This window comes from Mesoplodon densirostris, chromosome 10 (genome assembly GCF_025265405.1).
Source record: "Mesoplodon densirostris isolate mMesDen1 chromosome 10, mMesDen1 primary haplotype, whole genome shotgun sequence".
Taxonomy (NCBI): domain Eukaryota; kingdom Metazoa; phylum Chordata; class Mammalia; order Artiodactyla; family Ziphiidae; genus Mesoplodon; species Mesoplodon densirostris.
The window spans coordinates 2,857,598-2,880,581 of record NC_082670.1 but is presented as its reverse complement, the minus strand read 5'-3'; the positions used below and the strand labels follow the sequence as shown (position 1 = coordinate 2,880,581).

At 44.7% G+C, this 22,984-nt stretch overlaps 1 protein-coding gene across 2 annotated transcripts in view; it reads right to left on the bottom strand.

Annotated features, from left to right (window-relative positions):
- Positions 1–19,905, bottom strand: part of RIPK1 (receptor interacting serine/threonine kinase 1) — a 36,559-nt gene extending 16,654 nt beyond the window's left edge. Inside the window, exons 1-7 of one of the 2 annotated variants that reach the window (XM_060109880.1) lie at positions 19,756–19,905; positions 19,013–19,217; positions 8,390–8,614; positions 7,434–7,590; positions 5,012–5,149; positions 2,823–3,048; positions 477–626 (exon numbers count right to left, since the gene is read on the bottom strand). In XM_060109880.1, coding sequence (XP_059965863.1) covers positions 477–626; positions 2,823–3,048; positions 5,012–5,149; positions 7,434–7,590; positions 8,390–8,541 — 823 coding nt within the window. In that variant the 5' untranslated portion in view covers positions 8,542–8,614; positions 19,013–19,217; positions 19,756–19,905. The remainder of the gene's footprint in view (positions 1–476; positions 627–2,822; positions 3,049–5,011; positions 5,150–7,433; positions 7,591–8,389; positions 8,615–19,012; positions 19,218–19,755) is intronic. The other variant, XM_060109879.1, reaches the window with a different exon arrangement.
- Positions 19,906–22,984: the final 3,079 nt, after the last annotated feature.

Sequence of the window (22,984 nt, the reverse complement as noted above, 5' to 3'; positions counted from 1 at the left end):
CCAAAGTAGCCAAATTCAGAGAGACAGAATGTAGAATGATGGTTGCCAGGGGCTGGGGGAGAGGAGATGGGGGGTTATTGTTTAATAGATACAGTTTCAGTTGGGAAAGATGAAAAAGTTTCGGAGACGGATCGTGGTGATGGGTGCAAACATTGTGAATGGACTTAATGTCGCTGAACTGTACACCTGAAAACGGTTAAAATGGTAAATTATGTGTCACGTATATTCTAACACAATTTTTAAAAAGTTAATTAGGGGAAAAAAAACCCCATAAAGAAACAAAAGGACCTTATATGCCTTCATGCTCTGGGGAGGGATGACAACTTTTCATTGAACAAAGTGTTTGGCATCTAGAAAATCAGTTTGAAATCACAAGTGGAACTCAGTTTTCTAAAAACTCAAAGCAACTTCCTGTCAGCATCTCACAAGGAAGATCACCACGTGGGAGACCGTGCAGTCATGGAAGATGCTCTCACCAGCAAACGTTGGCCGATCTTCTGGATTCACCGCCCAGCACTGCTGCATGATGCTGATAATCTCCTGCGGGCAGGGCTCAGTGATGTCCTCCACAGCTGGCCTGTTCCCAGATTTAATGCGCATTATCAGCTGCTGCTCACAGACAGCATCTATAAAACAAAGAGGAGCTTAAGCTGAGTTTTCAGGTCCTGCTCCTCTCAGGCAGGGAGGTGACAGAGCTTGGACAAAGCCACTGATCTCTCTCTGCCTAGGGCACACGCTTTCAGTACAGCTGCCGCTTTCAGTACAGCTGCCGCATCCAGCAGGGGCAGAATGGCCCTGTGACAACGAGCTGATGAATTCCACTGCAGAGATGATCAAACAGCATTTTAGTTTCTGCAGGTGAAAGAGAGAATTCACAGCAAAGCTGACTCCTCGTAGAACAAATGGTGAATATGTGAATAAAGCCAATGCCACACTCCAGATTTTCATACAAAGACAAATACGGGACAGTGCTTGCCTTTAAGGAGCTCAGTTTAATAAGAGTGACTTAAAATGTAGAGTGATAATGGCTAGTCGAGAAGTAAGTACAAAGGGTTCTGGTAACAGGATCATGACTAGAAGGTCAGAGAAGGCTTTGTTGAGTCCAGAAAAATAAGCAGGAATTATCCAGGTAAAGAAGTGGGAAGGAGGATTCAGAGAGGAGGATTCCAGGCTAAGAAAGCAGGATATGAACAGATTGGAAGTTGCAGAAATCATGATGCATCCCAGAAATTATGAATAGTTCAGTGTAACTGGGCGTACTGACTAAAGGAAGTGAGGGAAGGAATAAGGTTAGAGAGAGAAGCAAAAGCCAAATCAGAAAGGACGCTATACTCCATATTGAGGGATCTGAACTTTACCCTGAATGTCAAGGGTGCCTTGGCAGGATTTTAAACAGATGAGTGAGACGGTCTGATTTGCTTTTTAGGACAAGCAGCTTGGCTGCAGTGTGAATGGCGGCAGCGCGAGGAGACTGCCATAGAAACACAGAGGGTTTGACCTAGTGAGGGCCCCGTGGGGGATGGGGAGAAGCGGATGTACCTTGAATCAGATACACCTTGAGTTCACAGTTGTTGTTCTTTGGTATTTTTTTCCCAGCCACGCCATGCAGCTTGCGGGACCTTAGTTACCCGACCAGGGATTAAACCTGGGCCTTCAGCAGTGAAAGTGAGGAGTCCTAACCACTGGACCGCCAGGGAAGTCCCGAATTCATAGGTTTTGGTGTCTGATTGGATGTGGGAGATGAGGGGCAAGGTTGAGTCTGGGATGACTAAAATTTCTGGTTGGGCAGCTCGGTTGGTGGTTGGTGATGCCATTTTCTGAACATAAGAGCAAAGCTGGGGCTTCCCTGGTGGCGCAGTGGTTGAGAGTCTGCCTGCCGATGCAGGGGACACGGGTTCGTGCCCCAGTCCGGGAAGATCCCACATGCCGCGGAGTGGCTGGGCCCGTGAGCCATGGCCGCTGAGCCTGCGCATCCGGAGCCTGGGCTCCGCAACGGGAGAGGCCACACAGTGAGAGGCCCACATACCGGAAAAAAAAAAAAGAGCAAAGCTGAATGAGCTACTAGGACGGCACAGAGAAGATGGATTTGTTTTGGGGGGATGCTGCTTTGGGGTTCCCCTGGTATGTGGACTAGGTCTGACTAATAGACAAGTGGATATCCAGGCCAGGGCTGGAGATTTGGGAGGCGTCAGCAAAGAGGTGATCATTAAACCATGGGGGCTGATAATCACCCAGGAAGAATGGGCAGGAGAACGTCCATTAGTTTCGATACTTAACAGACTGAAGAACGGCTAATCTGTTCTCCTGCACAAACCATGACTTTCTCATCTTTATATTCTCAATTCTGAGTAAAGTCCCACCGTAAGTACTGAAAAGAAACAATTTCTGAATGAAGGATTAGGGGACGAAGGAAAGTATGGAGTGTATGCCCTGCAAGGGTTAACCCCTCATAGGCAGGAGCAGGCAAGCTTCCCTGTCCGGGAGGAATTATGGAACGTTACAGCACCTCCCAAGCTTAGGTACGTCATCAAGGCTCCTATCTGTCCTACGATCCCTGATTCCTAAACTGAGATGACTCATTCTTTCAACAAACACTTCCTGAGCACCTACTACGTTCCAGGTACTGTATGTGTAGATACTGGGGAAACAGCAGTGAATGGATCAGATGTGGTCCTGGCCCTTGTGGAGCTTATAGTCCAGTCGGTAAGACAGACATTAAATGAACAAACAATGATACCTCTTAACTGACTTCACTGAAGGCTCAGATTCCGTTGAACAACTCTGATTAGTACCCAAATCCCACTCCTCTGTAACTGCCTTACTTTCATACGGCTCCTTGTTGGCAAAGACGGCCCAGAGCACTATGGCGAAGCTGAACACGCCCGACTTCTCCGAGGGCCTCGAGGTGACGTCGTTCAGGTGCTCGGGGGCTAGGTAGTGGAGGGCACCGCCGGTCTTCATGCTGCTGTGCCCTCCCCTCTGCGCAGTAAGCTCCTCTTTCATCAGCTCACTCCACGTCTTAAGGGAGGCAAAGCCAAGGTCAGCTATCTGCAAGGGAGCAAACCCATGGGATTGTTCTGGGAAGGCTACAAGCAAATCAGATTTGCCTTCAAATCTGGGGTTTCTTCAGTAGATGTGAGGTACAGTAACATTTCCAGAAATGGTTGCACTAGATAAGTTTAAAACAGCTACTTCTGAACAGACTAGTAGAAACTGTATGTCCTCAGCCATCTGGAAATTCTCCCTTAAGAAATGTCTGTGCGTCAGGTTCAAGCCCTGGTCCGGGAAGATCCCACATGCCGTGGAGCAACTAAGCCCGTGCACCACAACTACTGAGCCCACGTGCCTAGAGCCCATGCTCCACAACAAGAGAAGCCACCGCAATAAGAAGCCTGCACACCGCAAAGAAGAGGAGCCCCTGCTCGCCGCAACTAGACAAAGCCCGTGCACCGCAACAAAGAGCTGCCCCCGCTCGCCACAACTAGAGAAAGCCCGCGCGCAGCAACGAAAATCAAACACAGCCAAAAAATAAATAATTAAATAAACAAATGTATAAAAAAAGAAACAAAACAGAAATGTCTGTATGAAATTCTGGTATCTCAATTCTTATGCAATAAAACCTGGGGGCGGGGGGCAAAGGGGTGAGAAAAGCAGAAGATGTTTCTGAGATGAACACAACAAAACATGTTCATTCTAATTCCTCATTTATTCTGCATATATTTTTCAACTATTTCTGAGGTTAGGAAAAAACAGGTACTTTCTTCTCAGCAGATTTGTATAGCAGATGGTACTGCATCTTCTATTTTTCCAAATGGTGCCCAGAAGCCCAAGGATGTGAATTTCCGAGGATCCCAAAGACACACTGAGGATAGGGACTGCAGTGCTACCTGTTCTGAGTTGGGAGCCTGAACCTAAGAGGAGACGGGATGAGAAGGAGGGAAACACAGACGAAAAAGCAAAGAAAAAATACCAGGGTCACGTGAGCCATGGCCGCTGAGCCTGCGCGTCCGGAGCCTGTGCTCCGCAACGGGAGAGGCCATAACAGTGAGAGGCCCGCGTACCGCAAAAGAAAAAAAAAAAAAAAAACCAGGGTCAGACACAGAACAAAGAGGGCAAAATGACAGAACACCACAGTTAAGAAATCAGAGGTGACAGTTTCACTTTTGCCTCAAGGAATCCAAGCATTGGGGGATGATTTCTGGCATGTGATTATCTAAAATCCTCAAATTCTAACCCAGAACATAACAGATAAGTTATTAATGTAAAGAAGAACCTTCTTTTAAAGACACAGGAATAAAAACCCCCGTCCAGGACTAGAACAGAGTGTGAGAAGCAGAATCTTCTGGTAAAGGGATGCCTGTGTAAGCAGTTCCCGAGTCCTCCCCCAGATGCCACTTCCCCTTTCAGATGCTTGCGCTTGGATTCCTGCTGCCAAAGCCAACTAGATGTGATGCTCCGCCTAGTGAGGGCTCGCTCTTGAGTGAGCAAAAGAAAAACCCTTTGCCTTCTTCCTCTTACTACAGTGGAAAGAGAGTTTTCAACAGGAAACTGAGTTTGAAAAAGGAGATGATGGGACTTCCCTGGTGGTCCAGCGGGTAAGACTCCACGCTCTCAATGCAGGGGGCCCAGGTTCGATCCCTCGTCGGGGAATTGGATTCCAAGCGCCACAACTAAGAGCTCAAATGCCTCAACTAAAGATCCCGCTCATGGCAACGAAGATCCCGCATGCCACGGGTACAGATAGATAGATAGATAGATAGATAGATAGATAGATAAATAAATAAATAAATTTTAAAAAGAGATGAAAGTAAATGAATAAATAAAAAATATCCACTCCATCAAATCTGCATCTTGCTTTTCCTTCTTTGGTAGAGCTTTCTGGCACCACCATTACCAGTTATGAGCTGAGCTAGCTCTTCTTTTAGCATGTATCATGTCCAAAAATGGATTTCCAGTGGACAATTAAAACTAAAATTACCCCAGTCCTCCAGAAGCCTTGACTATGGTTTACCTTAATGTGAAAGTCACCATCGACAAGGATATTTTCAGGCTTGAGGTCCTTGTGTATTACACCTTCTCCGTGTAAGTAGCGCATTCCTTCAATGGTCTCCATAATTATCCTTCCTTTCACAGAGAGAGGGATCCTGATCTAAAACGAGTGATAGTAAGTCCGTGAATGGAAAGGTAATCAAAGAGGCCAAAGCAACCGTTTCCTTCAAGAGTAGTGGGGTCTGAACCTGAGGACAGAGAGACCAGGTTTCCTTCTATCAGGCCCTGCAGCACTGCTGTCATTGCAAAACAAGCACCCTTTAAGAGAGATTTCATCCCAAGTGCTGAGGGTGTTCATGTTGTGCTCTGTCAGTGTACAAATAAAACTTGCACGCCAACATGGTAACAGGCAAAAATGCTATAAAATTAAGCTCCTTGAGAACGAAACTATATTATTATTATTATTATTTACTTAAGATGTGTCCTGACAACCTTGCATGGTGCCTGTAATATTTGTTGAATGAATGCATATATATACAAAAAACACAAATATTCTCAATGGCGTACTAATATGATGTGCTACTATATATTAAATATGTAAACAATGTCATAAAAATGTATGTATGAAATAAGGTTAAGAGAAAAAATAATACAAGGGAATGTGCTCACATTGATCAAAAACATGTAAAGATTAATCTATGAGATGACATGAAGTGGTTAAAACAATGCTAAAGTGAATTTAACATCTGTTTGTTGATTTGGTATCAGATACGTCAAGCCTTTGTAGCTTCTCGGGTCACTCTCACTTAAAATTGTATTCTAGTTATATGAATAGCAATGTTAATAGAGACAATTTCAATTTCTATTAAACAGTTTTGCTTAACATTGAAAAACACAAACTCTCACTGTGTGTGTGTGTGTGTCTGTGTGTGTATGTGTATGCAGTCCCTAGTTTACAAATAGGCTGTTTCCTAAACATTTATGTGTATGTTAGTTGTTGATAAGCAGGAAAAAAAATTAAATGATGGAAGTTAGATTCCCAAGTTAATCCCCCCAAACATCTGAAGTCATAATGTGGCTGCACTACAGTATTAGTAGCCTGACCACCACATATGAAAAAACCAAAAGCCAGAGATTCTGCCTTTTTCCTTGGTATACCTTTGGACTTGGGAAAAAAGTCTGAGCATGCCAAGCAGATCCCCTTTTTTTCCCCTCTTTCTGTTTGTCTCCCTTCTATCCTCCTGAATTTCTTCTGGAGCCCCAACGGGTGCACCTTATCTTAGCCTGATCCATCCCACAGAATGTCTCTTGTCCCAAACGATTTATCTCCCAATCAAAATGCCTACTTGCTTCACGGATCATATCTCGATTGGGGAAGAAGAGAAGTCTGATCAAATCACAATACAACCAGTAAGTGACTATCTGTTTACCCTTCCCCGCAACTATCTGTGAGATTTGTCCGACTGAAAAAGAACTGAAGAACTGACGCAGCTTCAGGCAGCTGGGGGGTGGGGAGGGGAGAAGAGGGGAAGAGGGGGGAATACCTGCATAAGGACAGTCGTAGCCCCCCCGTGGGCACGCTCTACTGTGCCCACCCCAGTTCTTTGCGTTCCCCACACCGGCCAGGCTCTAGCTCCTTCGCTCGTGCCCTTCCCTCTGCCTGGAACGGGGACTTACTCCCCAGTTCTCGGCTTCAAACCCTCTGCTTGTCCGTCACACTCCCACTCCAGCCTCCTCCTTCTGGAATCCCTTCCCATCTATCCCACGCTGGGGAGAGAGCCCCTCTTCTGTGTTCCCAGAGCTCGCTATGAGTGTGTCTATCAAAACAACTCCACACCAGACTGTTCACTTCCTGTCCCGTTACTTGTCTGTGTCACATTTGCTATTGCTTCCTGAGCAAAGAGCACAAGGCCTTGCACTTAACAGGCACATACACTTTTAAAAATGCTTTAAAGTTATCTGTCTTTGGTAAGCAATATTAACCTTCCTGTTCTAAGCCTTCCTTACCCAGTGTTGTTACTCTAATGTTCTATAACCTATAAGCTTCTTCAATGGCATCGAAATGCAATCACTAATAGTCCATCTTCTCATACGGTCATTTACAGTGTACATCTTTTAATCAATCAATATTTAATTGTAACCCATGATGCACGCACCCCCCATCAGACCACGTGCTTCGTGAACACAGCGCCTGCCTCTGAACTGTGGATCTGACAGTGGCTGACAAAAGCCTCCTACAACACTGAGACCCAGAGATGACCCTCCGAGAGAGGGATGGACACCTGTCTGCAGGCATTGAGAGGAGGGCGAGCCCAGCTTCTGGGCATGGAAAGTCAAGGACGATTTAATGAGGGACTGACTTGAGAAAATCCCAAATATCCAGCCATTCACAAAGGACTCTTGTGCACCAAGCAGCTGGCAGGGTGTGCTCTCGGGCCTGGTACCTGGGACTTGAGCACATGCGCGAGGTCGCCCTTCTCCACGTACTCCATCACCAGAGAGTAATTCCCGTCCTCCATGACGACGCCCAGCAGCTTCACCACGCAGCTGTGCCGCAGCCTGTGCATCATCCTGCCCTCCTCCAGGAGGGCCTCCTCGTACCTGGGGGAGGCAAGGGGGTTCAGGCAGACAGAGGCAGCCCCTGCTCCCTTCCTGCCCCCAGAAACGCTGTGGTTTGGGATTCCTTGGAACATCACCGCACACGCTCTGTCACTCCTTGTGCACGTGCTGGTCTCTACCAGACACAGACCACAAGCTCCGGAAGGCAAAGCAGTTTCTCGTCCACTCTATATTCCTTTCTTCCCAGTGACCAGCAGCAAGTGCTCAAGAAATGTTACATGGATGAACGGATCAACGCAAAGTATCAATACATGAACAGCAGCAGCGAAATGCGGCCGGAAAAAAGGACTGTGCTGGACAGTGTAATAAAAAACGCAGTCTCTCTCATAACCACTCTGGCGAGAACAGAGGGAAGTAAAACAATGCCACCAACTGCCTTGAAGAGAGGGTTCCTGGAACCTCTAATTCAGGAACCAGCTTTTTGTTCCTGTACTTAGGGCTGGTCCTCACCAACACGGTGAAGCAAGCGCATCCATCCGTCTTCCCTGCTCCCTGCCATTCCCTTTCCGTCGGCCCCTGTGTTGCCCTGGGTCTTCTTCCCTTTCTCTTCTTCCTCCTCTTCCGCTTTCTTCCCTGATTTACCAGCTCTGAGCTCTTCCCTAGCCAGCCTCCGAACCCTCATCAGCGATTCAGGGATGTTAATATCCACCCTGCAGGGTTATCTGACATAAAGCCCGGGTGCTGACCCTCACACCCCATCTGTCTCATTCTAAAGCCTGTGCTGCCCGTATCCACCGCCCTGGCCGGTCACGTGGCCCATCTGCCTCTGCCCCCAACTCACTCGGTGCGCTTGGGGCCCGTGTACACTTTCTTCAGGACCACGAGTCCATGGGAGCTGTGTAAACACAGAGACGCCTTCCCGAAGCCCCCGCTGTCCAGGTCCTCCTGCTCCAGGAATTCAGCAGAGCTCATCCTAATGTCATCCAAGGACATGTCTGGTTTCCTTCTGAAGGCTCAGAATGCCCCAAAAATACACAACTGTTTTTTTTCCCCTCAGAGCTGTGCCCTGTGAAGAAAATAAGAGGACACGTCAGTGCAAAAAAAATCATTATTCAAAAAATATATGTAACGTTCCACCATGCGCTTGGTGTGCCTTTATTTTTTGAAGATAGATTTATAGTCTCTAAGATGAACGTTTTTCATATTTCCAGGAATCACAGACAACCACAATCTTTCTTCCTTAGACTTTCATTTCTAGCAACATGAAAGACTAAACACTCTCCTGCTACAAAGGACATGTATACATTGGATAACATAATACAAACATCCATTCAAGTGCATAGCTAGGCTCAGAAGAAAGGAAAAGAACTCCAGGGACGGAAAACAAACAGCATGTGGGGCAGGGGCCACGTGATGGCTGCCGTGGGCTGAACGTCCGTGTGCCCCCCAGATTCGTATGTTGAAGCCCGAGCTCCGACAGTACTAGGAGGTGGGGCCTTTGGGAGGCAATTAGGCCATGAAGGAAGCCTCACGAACGACGTTAGTCATCCATGAGGCCTTATAAAAAGACAGGAGAGGGCTTGCTTCCTCTCCTCTCTCGGCACCCATCCCCCTTTCTCTCCACCATGTGAGAGTACAATGAGGATGGCCGGCCGTCTGCACACCAGGAAGCAGGCCCTCACTAGACACTGGATCTGCTGGTGCTTTGACCTTGGACTCCCAGCCTCCAGAACCGCGAGAAATAAATGTCTATTGTTTAAGCCGCCCAGTCTATGGTAATTTGTTACAGCAGCCGAGCCAAGAAGTGGCCCTGTGGGGCACCACCAACCTCAACATCCAAAGGTCAGGGTTTAAAACCCAGCCAGAGACAGGAGCTGAGGTCAGGACATGCAAGAAAAGAGGGTTGGAACAAAGACTCCGCCCTTAACATGGCACTTCTCAATGTGCTACCCTACCCCACAATGAAAGGATGGACTACAAAAAAAAGCAGTCCACTAGCAAAGGAACTTGTTTGTCTTAGACTGAGCTTGGGCTATAAAAAAAAGTCTCTGTGTGAATTCATAACCTTGGGCTTGTCTTCAAATAGATTTGGGCTTTCAATTTACACTCCTCTTACCTCTTACGGCCAGGATCCCCCAAATTAAGAACTTTTATACAGAAAATGGTCACAGGCTGATGACATCCCTGGGTTATAAGGTTAAAGCAAACTAAACACCCCCAAGGCAGACCAGACAGGATTCCCACAAATAAAGCCTAACTTAACATGTGCTCCCTTTCCAAAATTATAAAACACCGGAAAAAGAAAGTCCACCATGAGCCAGACCCCACATATACGACAACCAGCAGGATTAGGCACCAACTGTTGAGGTAACTAAACTACTGAATATCCTTAGAAATGAACGGGTTTAAAGTAATTATGAACAAAAGAAAAGGAATTTGAAGAATACAAAGAGAACAATGCACTATCTAAAAAGAGCAGGAAGACAGGGAAAGGACGAGTATTGGAGACTTTGAACACAGGGCCGGAAGGTGCGCAACACGTGTAACCTCAAAACACGGCTATTTGCTTCACCCTTCTTTCCTTCTTCCTTCATGCATTTATTTTTCCCAAACTGAAATGAAAAATAAAAATCCTTGGGGACCAATATGTGACACCAGTACACACCCACCGGAGTAACCAGAATCAAAAAGGCCACCACCGCATGCCAGTGAGCCGGAATTCTCACACACTGCTGGTGGGAACACGAAATGGTACAATCACCTGAGAAAAGGTCTGGCAGTTTCTTATAAATCTAAACATATACCTACACTATGACCAAGCAATTCCAATCCCAAGGGAAATGTAAACATACGTCCCCAAAGACCTGTACAATGCTCATAGCAGCTTTATTCATGACCATCCAAAACTGGAAACAGTTGTCCATCAGTAGAATGGGCCAAAAAAAAAACCCTGTGGTGTATTCACAGATGGACTACTACTCAGCAATAAAAAGCAATGACCTAATACACACAACAATGTAGAAGAGTAACAAAAACATTATGCTAAGGTAGAGAAGATATCGAAGGATCCATAGTATATAACTTCATTTACGTGAAGTTTTAGAACAGTCAGACTCATCTGTGGTGGAAACCGGTTGCCCAGGGACGGGGTGAGGGACCATTCTGGGGTGAAGGTGATGTTCTACCACCTCAGTGGGGGTTTGGGTTACACAAGCAAAATCATCTGTCAACACACAACAAATGTACACTGAAGAACCGCAGGCAAATTTTACATCTAGAAAAATCTGTAAACATGCTGAACTTGTTAGTGGTATGCATGCTGAAATATTTATGGGTAAGTGTACTGATACCTGCAATTTACCTTGCAGACACATAGCCTGGTGGACAGAGAGAGGGATAAGTATATGGATAATTATATGATAGAGCAAGCAGAGTAAAATGATATAAATACTGCATATATGAGAGTTCACTATAAAATCTGTAATTTTACTTTTTTGTTTCTACATGTTTAATTTTCATTTTTTTCCCATACACCCCTCACCCATTTGTCCTAATAGTACATTTGTCAAAACTAAGAAACTAACATTGGTATGTCACCATTAACTAAACGCTCTACTTTTTTCTGATTTCACCAGTTTTTCTACTAATTTCCTTTTTTGCTCCAGGACCCAATCCAGGATACCACACTGCACTTTGTAGCTCTTGATTTTTTATTGTTTTTTTTTTTTTTTTTTTTTACCTTGTGACCCCTTCACCCATTTCTCCCACCCACAGCAACTCCCTTCCTCTGGTAACCACCAATCTGTTGTCTGTATCTATGAGCTGGTTTCTTGTTTCTTTAAATTTAAGATACCACATATACATGACATCATGCAGTATTTGTTTCTCTGTCTGACTTATCTCACTCAGCATAATGCCCTTGAAGTCTTTCCATGTTGTTGCAAATGGAAAGATTTCATTCTTTTTATGGCTGAGTAATATTACATTGTATGTAGACCACATCTTCTTTATCCATTCATCCATGGATGGACACTTAGGTTGTTTCCATATCTTGGCTATTATAAATAGTTCTGCAATGAACATAGGGATGCATGTATCTTTTTAAGTGAGTGTTTTCATGTTCTCCAGATAAACACCCAGCAGTGTAATTGCTGGATCATACGGTAGTTTATGCTTAATTTTTTGAGGACCTTCTATACTGTTTTCCACAGTGGATGCACCAGTTTACATTCCCAACAACAATGCACAAGAGCTCCCTTTTCTCCACATCCTCGCCAAAAGTTATTTTTCTTTTTGATAATAGCCATTCTACAGGTGTGAGGTGGTATCTCATTGTGATTTTGATTTGCACTTCCCTGATGATAATGATGTTGAGCATCTTTTCACGTGCCTCTTTACCATCTGGATGTCTTCTTAAGAAAAATGTCTATTCAGGGACTTCCCTGGTGGGGCAGTGGTTAAGATACCAAGCTCCCAATGCAGGGGGCCTGGGTTCGATCCCTGGTCAGGGAACTAGATCCCACATGCATGCCGCAACTGAGTTCACATGCCGCAACTAAGGAGCCCAAGTGCCACAACTAACAAGCTGGTAAGCCACAACTGAGGTGCCAGCCTGCCACAACTAAGACCCAGTGCAACCAAGTAAATAAATAAATATTTTCTTAAAAAGTCTATTCAGATATTCTGCCCTTTTTTTTTTTTTTTTTTTTTTTGCAGTACGCGGGCCTCTCACTGTTGTGGCCCCTCCCGCTGCAGAGCACAGGCTCCGGATGCGCAGGTTCAGCGGCCATGGCTCACGGGCCCAGCTGCTCCGTGGCATGTGGGATCTTCCCGGACCGGGGCATGAACCCGTGTCCCCTGCATCGGCAGGCGGACTCTCAACCACTGCACCACCAGGGAAGCCCTCTACCCATTTTTTAAAAAGATTTTTTTGTTGTTATTGAGTTGTGTGAGTTCTTTATATATTTTTTGTTAATAACCCCTTATCAGATACATGATTTGCAAATATGTTTTTCCATTCAGTAGGCTCCCTTTTTATCTTGTTGATGGTTTTCTTTGATGTCCAGAAGCTTTTTAGTTTGATAGTCCCACTTGCTTATTTTTGATTTGGTTGCTTTTACTTCTGATGTCATATTTGAAAAATCATCACCAAGACCAATGTCAAGGAGCTTACTGTCTATGTTTTCTTCGAGGTTTATGGTTTCAGGTTTTGCATTCAAATCTTTAATCCATCTTGAGTTAATTATTGTGTATGGTGTAAAACAGTGATCTAGTTTAATTCTTTAGCATGTGGCTGTCCAATTTCCTCAACACCATTTATTGAAGACACAGTCCTTTCCCCATTTTTAGCCTAGCCTACCTTAAATGTGCTCAAAACACTTACATTAGCCTACAGTTGGGCAAACTCATCTAACAAAAAGCCTGTTGTATGATAAAGTGTTGAATATCTCTTGTAATTTGCTGAATACTGTACTGAAAGTGAAAAACAGAATAGCTGTATGGGTACAGAATGGTTGTAAGTGTATTGGCTATTTACCCTCTTGATTTCATGGCTGATTGGGAGCTGCAGCTCCCTGCTTCTGCCCAGCATCATAAGAGAATTTCATAGCACATATCACTAGCCTGGGAAAAGATAAAAACTCAAAGTATGATTTCTACTTAATGCCTATTGCTTTGCACCATCATAAAGTTAAAAAAATTATAAGTCAAACCATCATAAGTTGTGGACCATCTGTATTCTTGGCTCTTTTGTAAGTTAATTGATCATTTATGTGTGGGCTTATTTCTGGGCTGCCTATCCTGTTCCATTGATGTATATGTATGTTTTTGCTGGTGCTATACTGTTTTGATTACTATAACTTTGTAATACAGTTTGGGACGTGTGTGGTATCTCCAGCTTTGTTCTTTCTCAAGACTGCTTTGATGACTTGGGGTCTTTTGTGTTTCTATAGCAATTTTAGGATTATCTGTTCAATTTCTATGAAAAATGTCGTTGGAATTTTTATGGGAACTGCACTGAATCTGTGGTATGGACATTTTAACAATATTAATTCTCCCCATTCATGAGCATGGAATATTTCCATTTATTTGTGTCTTCTTCAATTTCTTTCCTTAATATCTTGAAGTTTTCAGTATACAAGTCTTTCACCTCCCTGGTTAAATTTATTCCTAGATATTTTACTCTTTTTGATGCAATTATAAATGGGACTGTTTTCTTAATTTCTAATAGCTCATTATTAGTATATAGAAATGTAAAATATTTTTGTATACTGATTTTGCATCCTACAACATTACTGAAATTGTTCATTAGTTCTAACAGTTCTTTGATGGAGTCTTTAGTTTTCTATGCAAAATATCACGCCACCTGCAAACAGTGACAGCTTTACTGCTTTCTTTCCAATTGGTATGCCTTTTCTTTTTCTTGCCTAATGGTTCTGGCTAGGACTTCCAATACTATGCTAAATAAAAGTGGCAAGAGTGGGCATCCTTGTCTTGTAACTGATTCTGTTTCTTTTGGTTTGGCCGCAACTTGCATGCAGCTTGTGGGATCTTAGTTCCCAGACCAGGGATTGTACCCTGGCCCTCAGCAGCGAGAGCGCAGAGTCCTAACCACTGGACCGCCAGGGAATTCCTGTCTTGTTTCTGATCCCAGAGGAAAAGCTTTCAGTTTTTCACTGTTGAGTATGATGTTAGCTGCAGGTGTAAAATCTTTTTAACTCTGCACTTTGAAATTTTTCTTAATGAAATGTTGGGGGCAGGAAGTTGTTTGTTTGTTTGTTTGAAAGTACCTGAAGGGGTTTCTTTAAATGCCTAGGCTGACAGCAATCCTGTGCAGTGGGCTGCTGCAGTCTGGCTCAGGCAACCAACCTTCTACATCCTGTACAAAGGCTTCGGTGGGCCCTGCCACCCCAACAAAGCTCACATATCAGCATGGAAGATGATGCTATGAACCATTTTCCTGTAACAGGAGACATTTCCAAGCAAGTGGAAGTACCCTCTGGGAAGAAGCACATCTGTGGGGCAGAGACAGAGGTTGAGGGAGGCTGCCCAGAAAAAGGGCATAAAGATGGAGGGGACAGGGGTGAGTCAGGGACTGAAGGTGAGGTACCAGAAGTCATTATGATGGTGCAAAGAGCACAGGCTTTTCTCCCGTATGGACTCTAGCTCTAATTTATCAGCCCTGTGTCTTGGGTAACTTATATAAGCCTCAATTTCCTCATTTGCAAAAGGAATAATAATGACTGCCTCACAAGACTGGTTACGATTATGTGAGAAAAAATATGTGAAAACACATTTGTTGCCTGTTTCACAGTTCTGGCTATGACTGGCCCACCGAGCCATACGCTTCCACGTTCATCCTGTTTCCCAGGCTTTCAGGATACGAGTGTGCAGCTGGGATCACTCTTCTCAGCAGCTCTCTACTGACCAGTCCTTGTGAGGGTGGGGTGGGGGGAGGCTGCGTTATCTGTCCCACCCTCCCCTACAAGCCCTCTGAGGGCACATTCTTCTCCTGGCGAGAAGCTGTTCCTCCTTTGGGTCTCAGAAACGTCATTTCCTCAGGAAAGCCATCCTACATCTTCCCATTAGACATTTTCACAGCACCCAGTACTTCCCCTTTGAAACAGGACAGCTATAATTTGGGAGTTATTTCAATTATGCTCACAGAAGGTAGGAAACTGTCTGTCTTATGCACTGTCTACAGTGCCCAGCACAGAACCTGACATATGGCAGTTGGTCATTAAATACATAATTTTTTAAATAAAAGAACTATTTAATCATCCAAAAATAAAGAATATAATTAAACGAATTATAGCACATTCATAAGATGTAATATTATACAGCCAATACATTAACAGGTAGATGGCTAGCTATACATATAGATATATGTACAGGAAAAAAGACACAGCGAAAGACACTAAAATGTTAGCAAGGATATCGGGATGGTTGGGTGATTTTTACTTCTTCTTTATACTTCTACTACATTTTCCAAATTTTCTTCAATAAACATGAATTACCTTTATAATAAAATTTATTTTTTAAAAGGAAATAATTCCTTCACTCAGTAGTTCTTTATTCTAAGGAATCAAATCAGAGATGCTGATACAGAGTATGTACAAGGATGTTCCCAGTAACATTAGGTAAAACAGCAAAAGCACATAAAACAACTGACAGATACAGGATAAGGGAGAATAAGTTATGACCCATTTACACTATGAAATACATCTAGCAGTTTTCAAAAATGACGTTATGTATGAATGTTTAGTAACATTAAAAAAGGCTCACAGGGCTTTCCTGGCGGCGCAGTGGTTTAGAGTCCACCTGCCGATGCAGGGGACACAGGTTCGTGCCCCGGTCCGGGAAGATGCCCCGGGCCCGTGAGCCATGGCCGCTGAGCCTGCGCATCCGGAGCCTGTGCTCTGCAAGCGGAGAGGCCACAACAGTGAGAGGCCTGCGTACCGCAAAAAAAAAAAAAAAAAAAGGCTCACGGACAGAGTAAAGAAACAGGAAGGAATTATAACCATGCCCTGAAATATGCCCATGGGGTATTAAGATTCATTTCTCTCCTTCAGCCCAGGTCTTGTCTCCTCAGAGCTGCCAAGACCAACTAGGACCTGCAGTGCCTCCTGCAACTGGGATGGAGCTCAGGGGAGGGGAGCCTCCACAGGGTCGGCTGCACTTTGTGAGGGTGGCTCCTGACCCCAGCTGGTTCTCCTCAGTCTGCGGTTTGCTGGTTTAGTCTGGTCTTACTTAATCGTATGCACCTTTTGCATGGTTTCCAATGACTTCTTTTGTTTTTACTGTTTCCCCCACTATTTCTCCATGAATGATTCAACTTTATAAGCACTGAATATCTTAGGAAGGACTTGTGAGTAACTTAGAAACCCAAGAGTCACAAAAACACTGAACGTAGGCAGGTAGAAAACCACACTATAAAGCCATGTTACAGAGTAGTTAATGAAGGCACACTAGCCTGTTATATCATCTTATGATTCATTTCAACAAAGAATGTATCTATTTTAATGGAATTTATTGTTTTCTGTATATTTAATTCAGGGACTTAGGGAAGCAAATCTTTTCCATCCAAATTAACTGAAAATCCCAAGAAACTTCACAACTTATCTTCTAAGGCAGGGTAAGTCTATATATCAAAATATTCATATCTATGTTCAATTTTGTTAGTCAATTATACCTCAGTAAAACTGGGGAAAATACAAATTATTAACAATATATAAAACCAAAAAAACAGGCAAAACTCATCTACAATACTAACAGGCAATACAGTAGTTCCTATTAGGTGGAAGCGGGAGGCTGTGAATCACAGAAAGCGCAGGGGCTTCAGGAGTGATGGCAATGACTCATTTCTTCTTAATGTTTACTTTGTGATACTTAATACGGCTGAACGGTTATGACTTGTGTACTTTTCTGTGTATGTTATACCTCAAAAAACAATTTTTTTAAAACTTTAAAAAATATTCATATTTACCTTTAAGTGGTAGAGGACTGTTTTTTCAATTTTTCAATGATGACCATACATAATGAGTCTGACAGAGAATGCTGGCTGCCTACCTATCACTGCCCCCCTTTTTCCCTGCTAATAGAACTCTGTTTTTACTCAGGTATACAATGGGGATTTCTCAAGGTTCTTTGATTATAACTGCTTGATACTTTGCCCCAGATAAACAAGAGCTCTGAGCAAGGAAGATCTAAATGATGAGCAAGAGAGAAGACTGGAAGAGTTCAACCCAGTGTTATCATGTACGTTACCACGTTATGACCCTTTGAAGTACCAATTTACATCGTTCCAATTTACAAATAAAGAAACTAAAATCTGGAGTTTAATGATTCACCTGAAGTAGCAGATCCTGGAACTCAGCCTTTATCTCTTCACGCAAACTTCCGCTATCAGCTCACTAACACATGCTACTTCTCTAGAGAGCAACCAATAATGTCTTTGTTAAAATCGGATGCAAAGACTTAATCTTACAACTGCTCACCTATACTAAATAAGTATGCGACAGTCAGAAACATAGGGAATGTACAGACTAAATTTTAAAAACATATGAAACTAAGTGGTTCGAAATCAATATTCTATAGGTTAACTAACATGATCATTTTTGCCAGAGTATAATATCCAACCAAAGCATAGGAAGCTCTGTGTTTTTTTCAAATTCCCAGATCATACTGGTGGTATTAACATGTTGTGGATTAATAAGCACCCAATAGTAATTTGCGATTTTGGAAATTGCTATTTAGGGATTTTTTCCTTAATTCTCATTAATAGTCACAATCCTGAAAGTACAATATAGCTCTGGTGTTCAATATAGCTCAGAGGAAAATGAAAGTTAATTGTTATCGCTGTTTTATCAGTAATAATAGTGATGATGATGACATACCCCCAAATATTTTAAGCAAGCTTAGTCTTCACCTTTTGTTTAGAAGGGCTGCAGTTTTCCAAATTTATAATAGACTGTAATTTCCTCCCTACTCTTGCATCTACCTGATGGTTACAAAACGCAGATCAAGTAAGAAGTCACTCTATGCTCCAAAGCTCACTCCTGCCTTGATTTCATGTGTAAATCGGGGGAGAAGTAATAGTGGTCTAAAGACCAAAGGACTTCTGGAAAGTTGGTTGAACATAACAGCCTCAGGCTTTGTCCAAGATACACGAGCAAGGAAGAGCCAAACAATCAGGAGACAAAGAAATGAACAACCAACACCCCCTTGTGGGGTTTTGTCCGATGCTTAGGAAAAAAGGATGTAACTTAAGCTCTACAAAACTCTCAAGAAACCAAGAACAAGCCTAATGAAGAACAGAAATGTATGTGTGTAGCCAGGACATGGAAGCAACCTAAGTGTCCCTTGACAGATGAATGGATAAAGAAGATGTGGCACATATATACAATGGAATATTACTCAGCCATAAAACGGAACGAAATTGAGTTATCTGTAGTGAGGTGGATGGACCTAGCGTCTGTCATACAGAGAGAAGTAAGGCAGAAAGAGAAAAACAAATACCGTATGCTAACACATATATATGGAATCTAAAATTTAAAAAAAAGGTTCTGAAGAACCTAGGGGCAGGACAGGAATAAAGACGCAGACTAGAGAATGGACTTGAGGACACAGGGAGGGAGAAGGGTAAGCTGGGATGAAGTGAGAGAGTGGCATGGACATATATACACTACCAAATGTAAAATAGCTAGTGGGAAGCAGCCACATAGCACAGAGAGATCAGCTCCGTGCTTTGTGACCACCTAGCGGGGTGGGATAGGGAGGTGGGAGGGAGGGAGACGCAAGAGGGAAGAGATATGGGGACATACGTATATGTATAACTGATTCACTTTGTTATACAGCAGAAACTAACACACCACTGTAAAGCAATTAGACTCCAATAAAGATGTTAAAACAAAAACAAAAACTCTCAAGAGATTATGAACATTTCGTAAAAGCACACGCCACTGACCACTGAACAGAAGACGCCTCCTAGGGTGACAGCATCCTCCCCTTCGTCGCCGTTAACCCTTCTTTCCCACTTGCCAGCACACGTCTAAGACAACGCGGAAACACTTCTGACTGCTTCGCAGTTCGCGGCGACCCCAGCGCCCCAGTCAAAGGCCCTTCCGAGGGGCGGGGGAGGAGGCCCGGCCTGGGACGCCTGCGTAACCCTGCTGCGGTGAGAGAACGCACCGCTGAGGCTTAAGGGCACCGCAAGGAAAACCCACCATCCCCACCAAAACAACGGTGGCCACGTGACAGTCCGTTCCTACTTCACGCCGTTATCGCGCCCGAGGCAGGTGTCCGCCCTGTCCGGACAGACCGAAACCCCCAGCCAGAAAGGAGCCCAGCTGGACGTCACACATACAGAACTTCGGCGCCTGACTTCCCGGAACGCCGCGGACCACGCCCACCGCCTGACCTCCGGGAGCGTCGTCGCCCGCCCACCGCCCGCGCGCCAGAAGCGGAAGCCCCGCCCCTGGTCAGAAGCCGACCCGCGAAACTACCCGCGGCCCCGCTTCCCCGCGCAGCTGTAGCGAAGGATTCGCTTTCGCTTCCGCGAGAAACTTCCCGAGGCCCGAGGCCGGGTGAGGGAAGACGCGGCGGGGGCAGCCCGGAGTTGCTCCGACGCCCGGCAGCCTCTCCGGCGCGGGGCTGGGGTGGGAGCCGAGCCTGACGGGGGGGGGGGGGTCGCCGGGGCGGAGCAGTCACCTCACCGCGCCCGGCTCCGCGGGCCTGCCGTCCGCCGCGTGCAGCCCAGTGGGTCGGCGTGCTCCGGCTCCCCTCGGAGTGGGCCGCCGGACACCGCGCTCCAGGAGGCCAGTCCGGTGTCCACGTCGCCTGCGCGCCGACTGAAGGAGCTCGGCTGGCGGAGGGCGTGGACTGATCGCTCCGCCTCCGCGCCCGCTCCTGCGCCGGAGGAGGACGACGAGAGTGCCCGCCCCGCGCCCGGCGGGGCCTCCTGGCCGCTTTTTAAATCCCAGAGGATCGCGGCTTTGCTGTGTTTCAGAGCGGGGTCGGGAGGCCAAGAGAAGACAGTTAGTGCGCCGAGTCATAGAAACCACTCACGGAAACCTCCCAGGCGGGACAGCGCGGGAGGCACTGGGTTGCTTACCCAGGGGATTGTGAGCCCTGCGGGTCAGCAGCGCTGGAACCTTAGGCAGGTAGCTACCAGTCTCTCAACTCCTTCACCTGTAAAGTGGGGATAATCTGGTTTGTCGGACTGTGGAGGAAGAAACTGGGTACTTATTTTGCAGCCCTATACAAAGGTGACTGGGAATTCTCAAGCAAAATGGGAAATGTTTGCTACAGTGTTACGTTAAAAAGCTAATTATATTCACAGCGTGATTATATACTGTAAAAAGATACAAACAGGGCTTCCCTGGTGGCGCAGTGGTTGGGAGTCCGCCTGCCGATGCAAGGGACACGGGTTTGTGCCCCGGTCCGGGAAGATCCCACATGCCGCGGAGCGGCTGGGCCCGTGAGCCATGGCCGCTGAGCCTGCGCGTCCGGAGCCTGTGCTCTGCAACGGAGTTTATGCATTTAAAAAGGAATAGATCGGTAATTCCCTGGTGGTCCAGTGGTTAGGACTCCATGCTTTCACTGCCGAGGGCGTGGGTTCAACCCCTGGTCGGGGGAACTAAGATCCCGCAAGCTGTGGGTGTGGCCAAAAAATAAAATAAATAAAAAGGAATAGATCTAAGAAGGACCAATGGCAGTGCTTTTGACCAAAGTATTTGGAGGGCCTCTGTACATTTTGCCAGTTGAGTCTTAATAGCACCATCAGTGCATGCAACTAAACCAGAGGACTGAGGGTGGTAAGTGCAGTGAAGGTGCTGTAAAACCGGCCATACAGTACACACTTGTTGAAGTACCTCACCAGTAAAATGAGTTCCTTAATCACCATGAAGTTCAAGAAGAGTTTCCCAGATAGGGATAATATTTTTTCAAAAGGACTTTTACCACAAAAAGCGGTAGTTGCCTCTCTGCAAGGGAAGGCTTCAGTCCAGTGGGAAAATATGCAGACTGTGACAAAAATGTATCTGTGAGATGGGGGAAATTGTATGAAATTTGTTTGCCAGACCTGGAATGGTCCATTAGGCAGTTTAAAATATCATTGAAGGTGGCGTGGACACCGGAAAGGCTGGTTAGAAGGCTGAAGGTGACTAAAGCATTTGAATTTGTAACAATCTGTTTTCCAACGTCTTGGCTGCTTGCAATACTAGCAGAAACTAGGAGGGTTTTGGTTTCGTTTAGGGCCTTTGCTGCAGTTGAAGATTAAGAATTTTGGCAGTCTTCCTTTGACGTGATTTATCCAGAGTGTCAGAGAGCTGGTTTGCCAGATTAACTAAATCTGGGGTGATACAGTTTTCCAGTATATTGTGGTCCTTTTTAATAGAAGGGAGAGATTCCAGTTCTGCCCATTAATAAACACAGAGTTAAAAGCTACCCCAGTGTAATCAACATCTGAAGGAAGACCAGAATTTTCTTTAAAAATAATCTGGAGATGATTCTAATCATGAAGAGGTTCATCAGATTTTTGTGTGCAAAATCTGAATTTTGTTCCAATCAACAGGCTTTGGAAAAGCCCTAGGAATTGCCTGATGAAGTCACCGAGTGATTGCCAAAGCCTGACCATATAATAAGTTAGTGGTCAGGTGTCACAGTTATAATTGTAGAGACCTTTCAGGACTTTGCCAGTTAGTGGCAAACCCAGTGCTGGGCCTGGCTTCACTGATAAGCATATGAACTAGTTGATATAAGCCAACTATAGGTTGATAGGTTTGAGTGACTGTATGAAATTCCTCAGCAAATGTGTGAAGGTCTTCAGTTACTTTAGGAAAAGCTTTGACTATGGGTCACAGTTCAGCTTTAGTCCAGGGATTATAGGAAATAAAAAGTTTAGCCTCTGGATTCTCAGAGGCTTAATTTTAAAGGGACAGGTTCTGATAAGTTCAGTAGAAAAGGAGAAGTTTGGTGAGAGAATTAGTATGGGGAAGCTGAGGGTATAGAGGAGGTGTAGGTGGCATAGAAGGGAAGGAGGAAGATGGCACTGGCGGTGGGCCCTGGGCATGAGGAGCAGAGGGAGAGAAAGATGGTGCCAGGGCTGGAGCCTGAGACAGAACAGCCAAGGAAGAAGAGCCTGAGGCTTCAGGAACCATTTTATCTTTCTTTTAATTGTTTGTTTGCCTTAGTTAATCTTAAAATCTTATTTTGCAGAGAGGAAATTTTAGGTTCCTGATAATGTTTGGAAGCCTCAAAATACCAGTTGAAATAGGCATTCTGTTCAGTTTTGAGCTATTGTAGTGGATTTAAGGAAATTAAGTTTAGGGATTTCAAAAGTTCCCCATAATGACCATTGCTATTCTAAATTGCCTTTGGTTAGGTCATTCCATTTAGTTATAAATGCACATGAGGAAGGATCATGGTTCTTAAACGTACAGTCAGCCAGAGTCCTTGTAAGGGGGTACCCTCAAAATATTTAGACAACTGGGATCTAATTTCAGGGAGGTTTTTCTCCAGAGTAAAAGAATAGTTTTCAAACAGCTTAAACAGCTACTAGCTTAAACAGTTTAAACTACTTAAATAGCTCAAGCAGCTCAAACACCTGCATGCTTAATATCAGCCAGTTCTAAGGGAACAGCCAGGTTCTCAGCCCAGTTCCCATAGAACAGCCCCTATTCCAAACGAATGGGCCAAAGGCTGAACTGGCACAGTTCTAATAAAACAGCCCTTTTTCCTGAAGGAATCGGCCAATGCAAGCTAGATCCAGTGAAACTCTGATTTCAAAATCAGACCAACGTGCCAACGAGTACTCACATACAGAACAAGGCCTTAACCAGAAAGAAAAAAACCTAAAATAGATCCCAAATAAAGCGTGGAGAGTATTAAAATACAAAGAGGGCAGAAGCTTGAATCCAGGAGAAAGACATACCTTCAA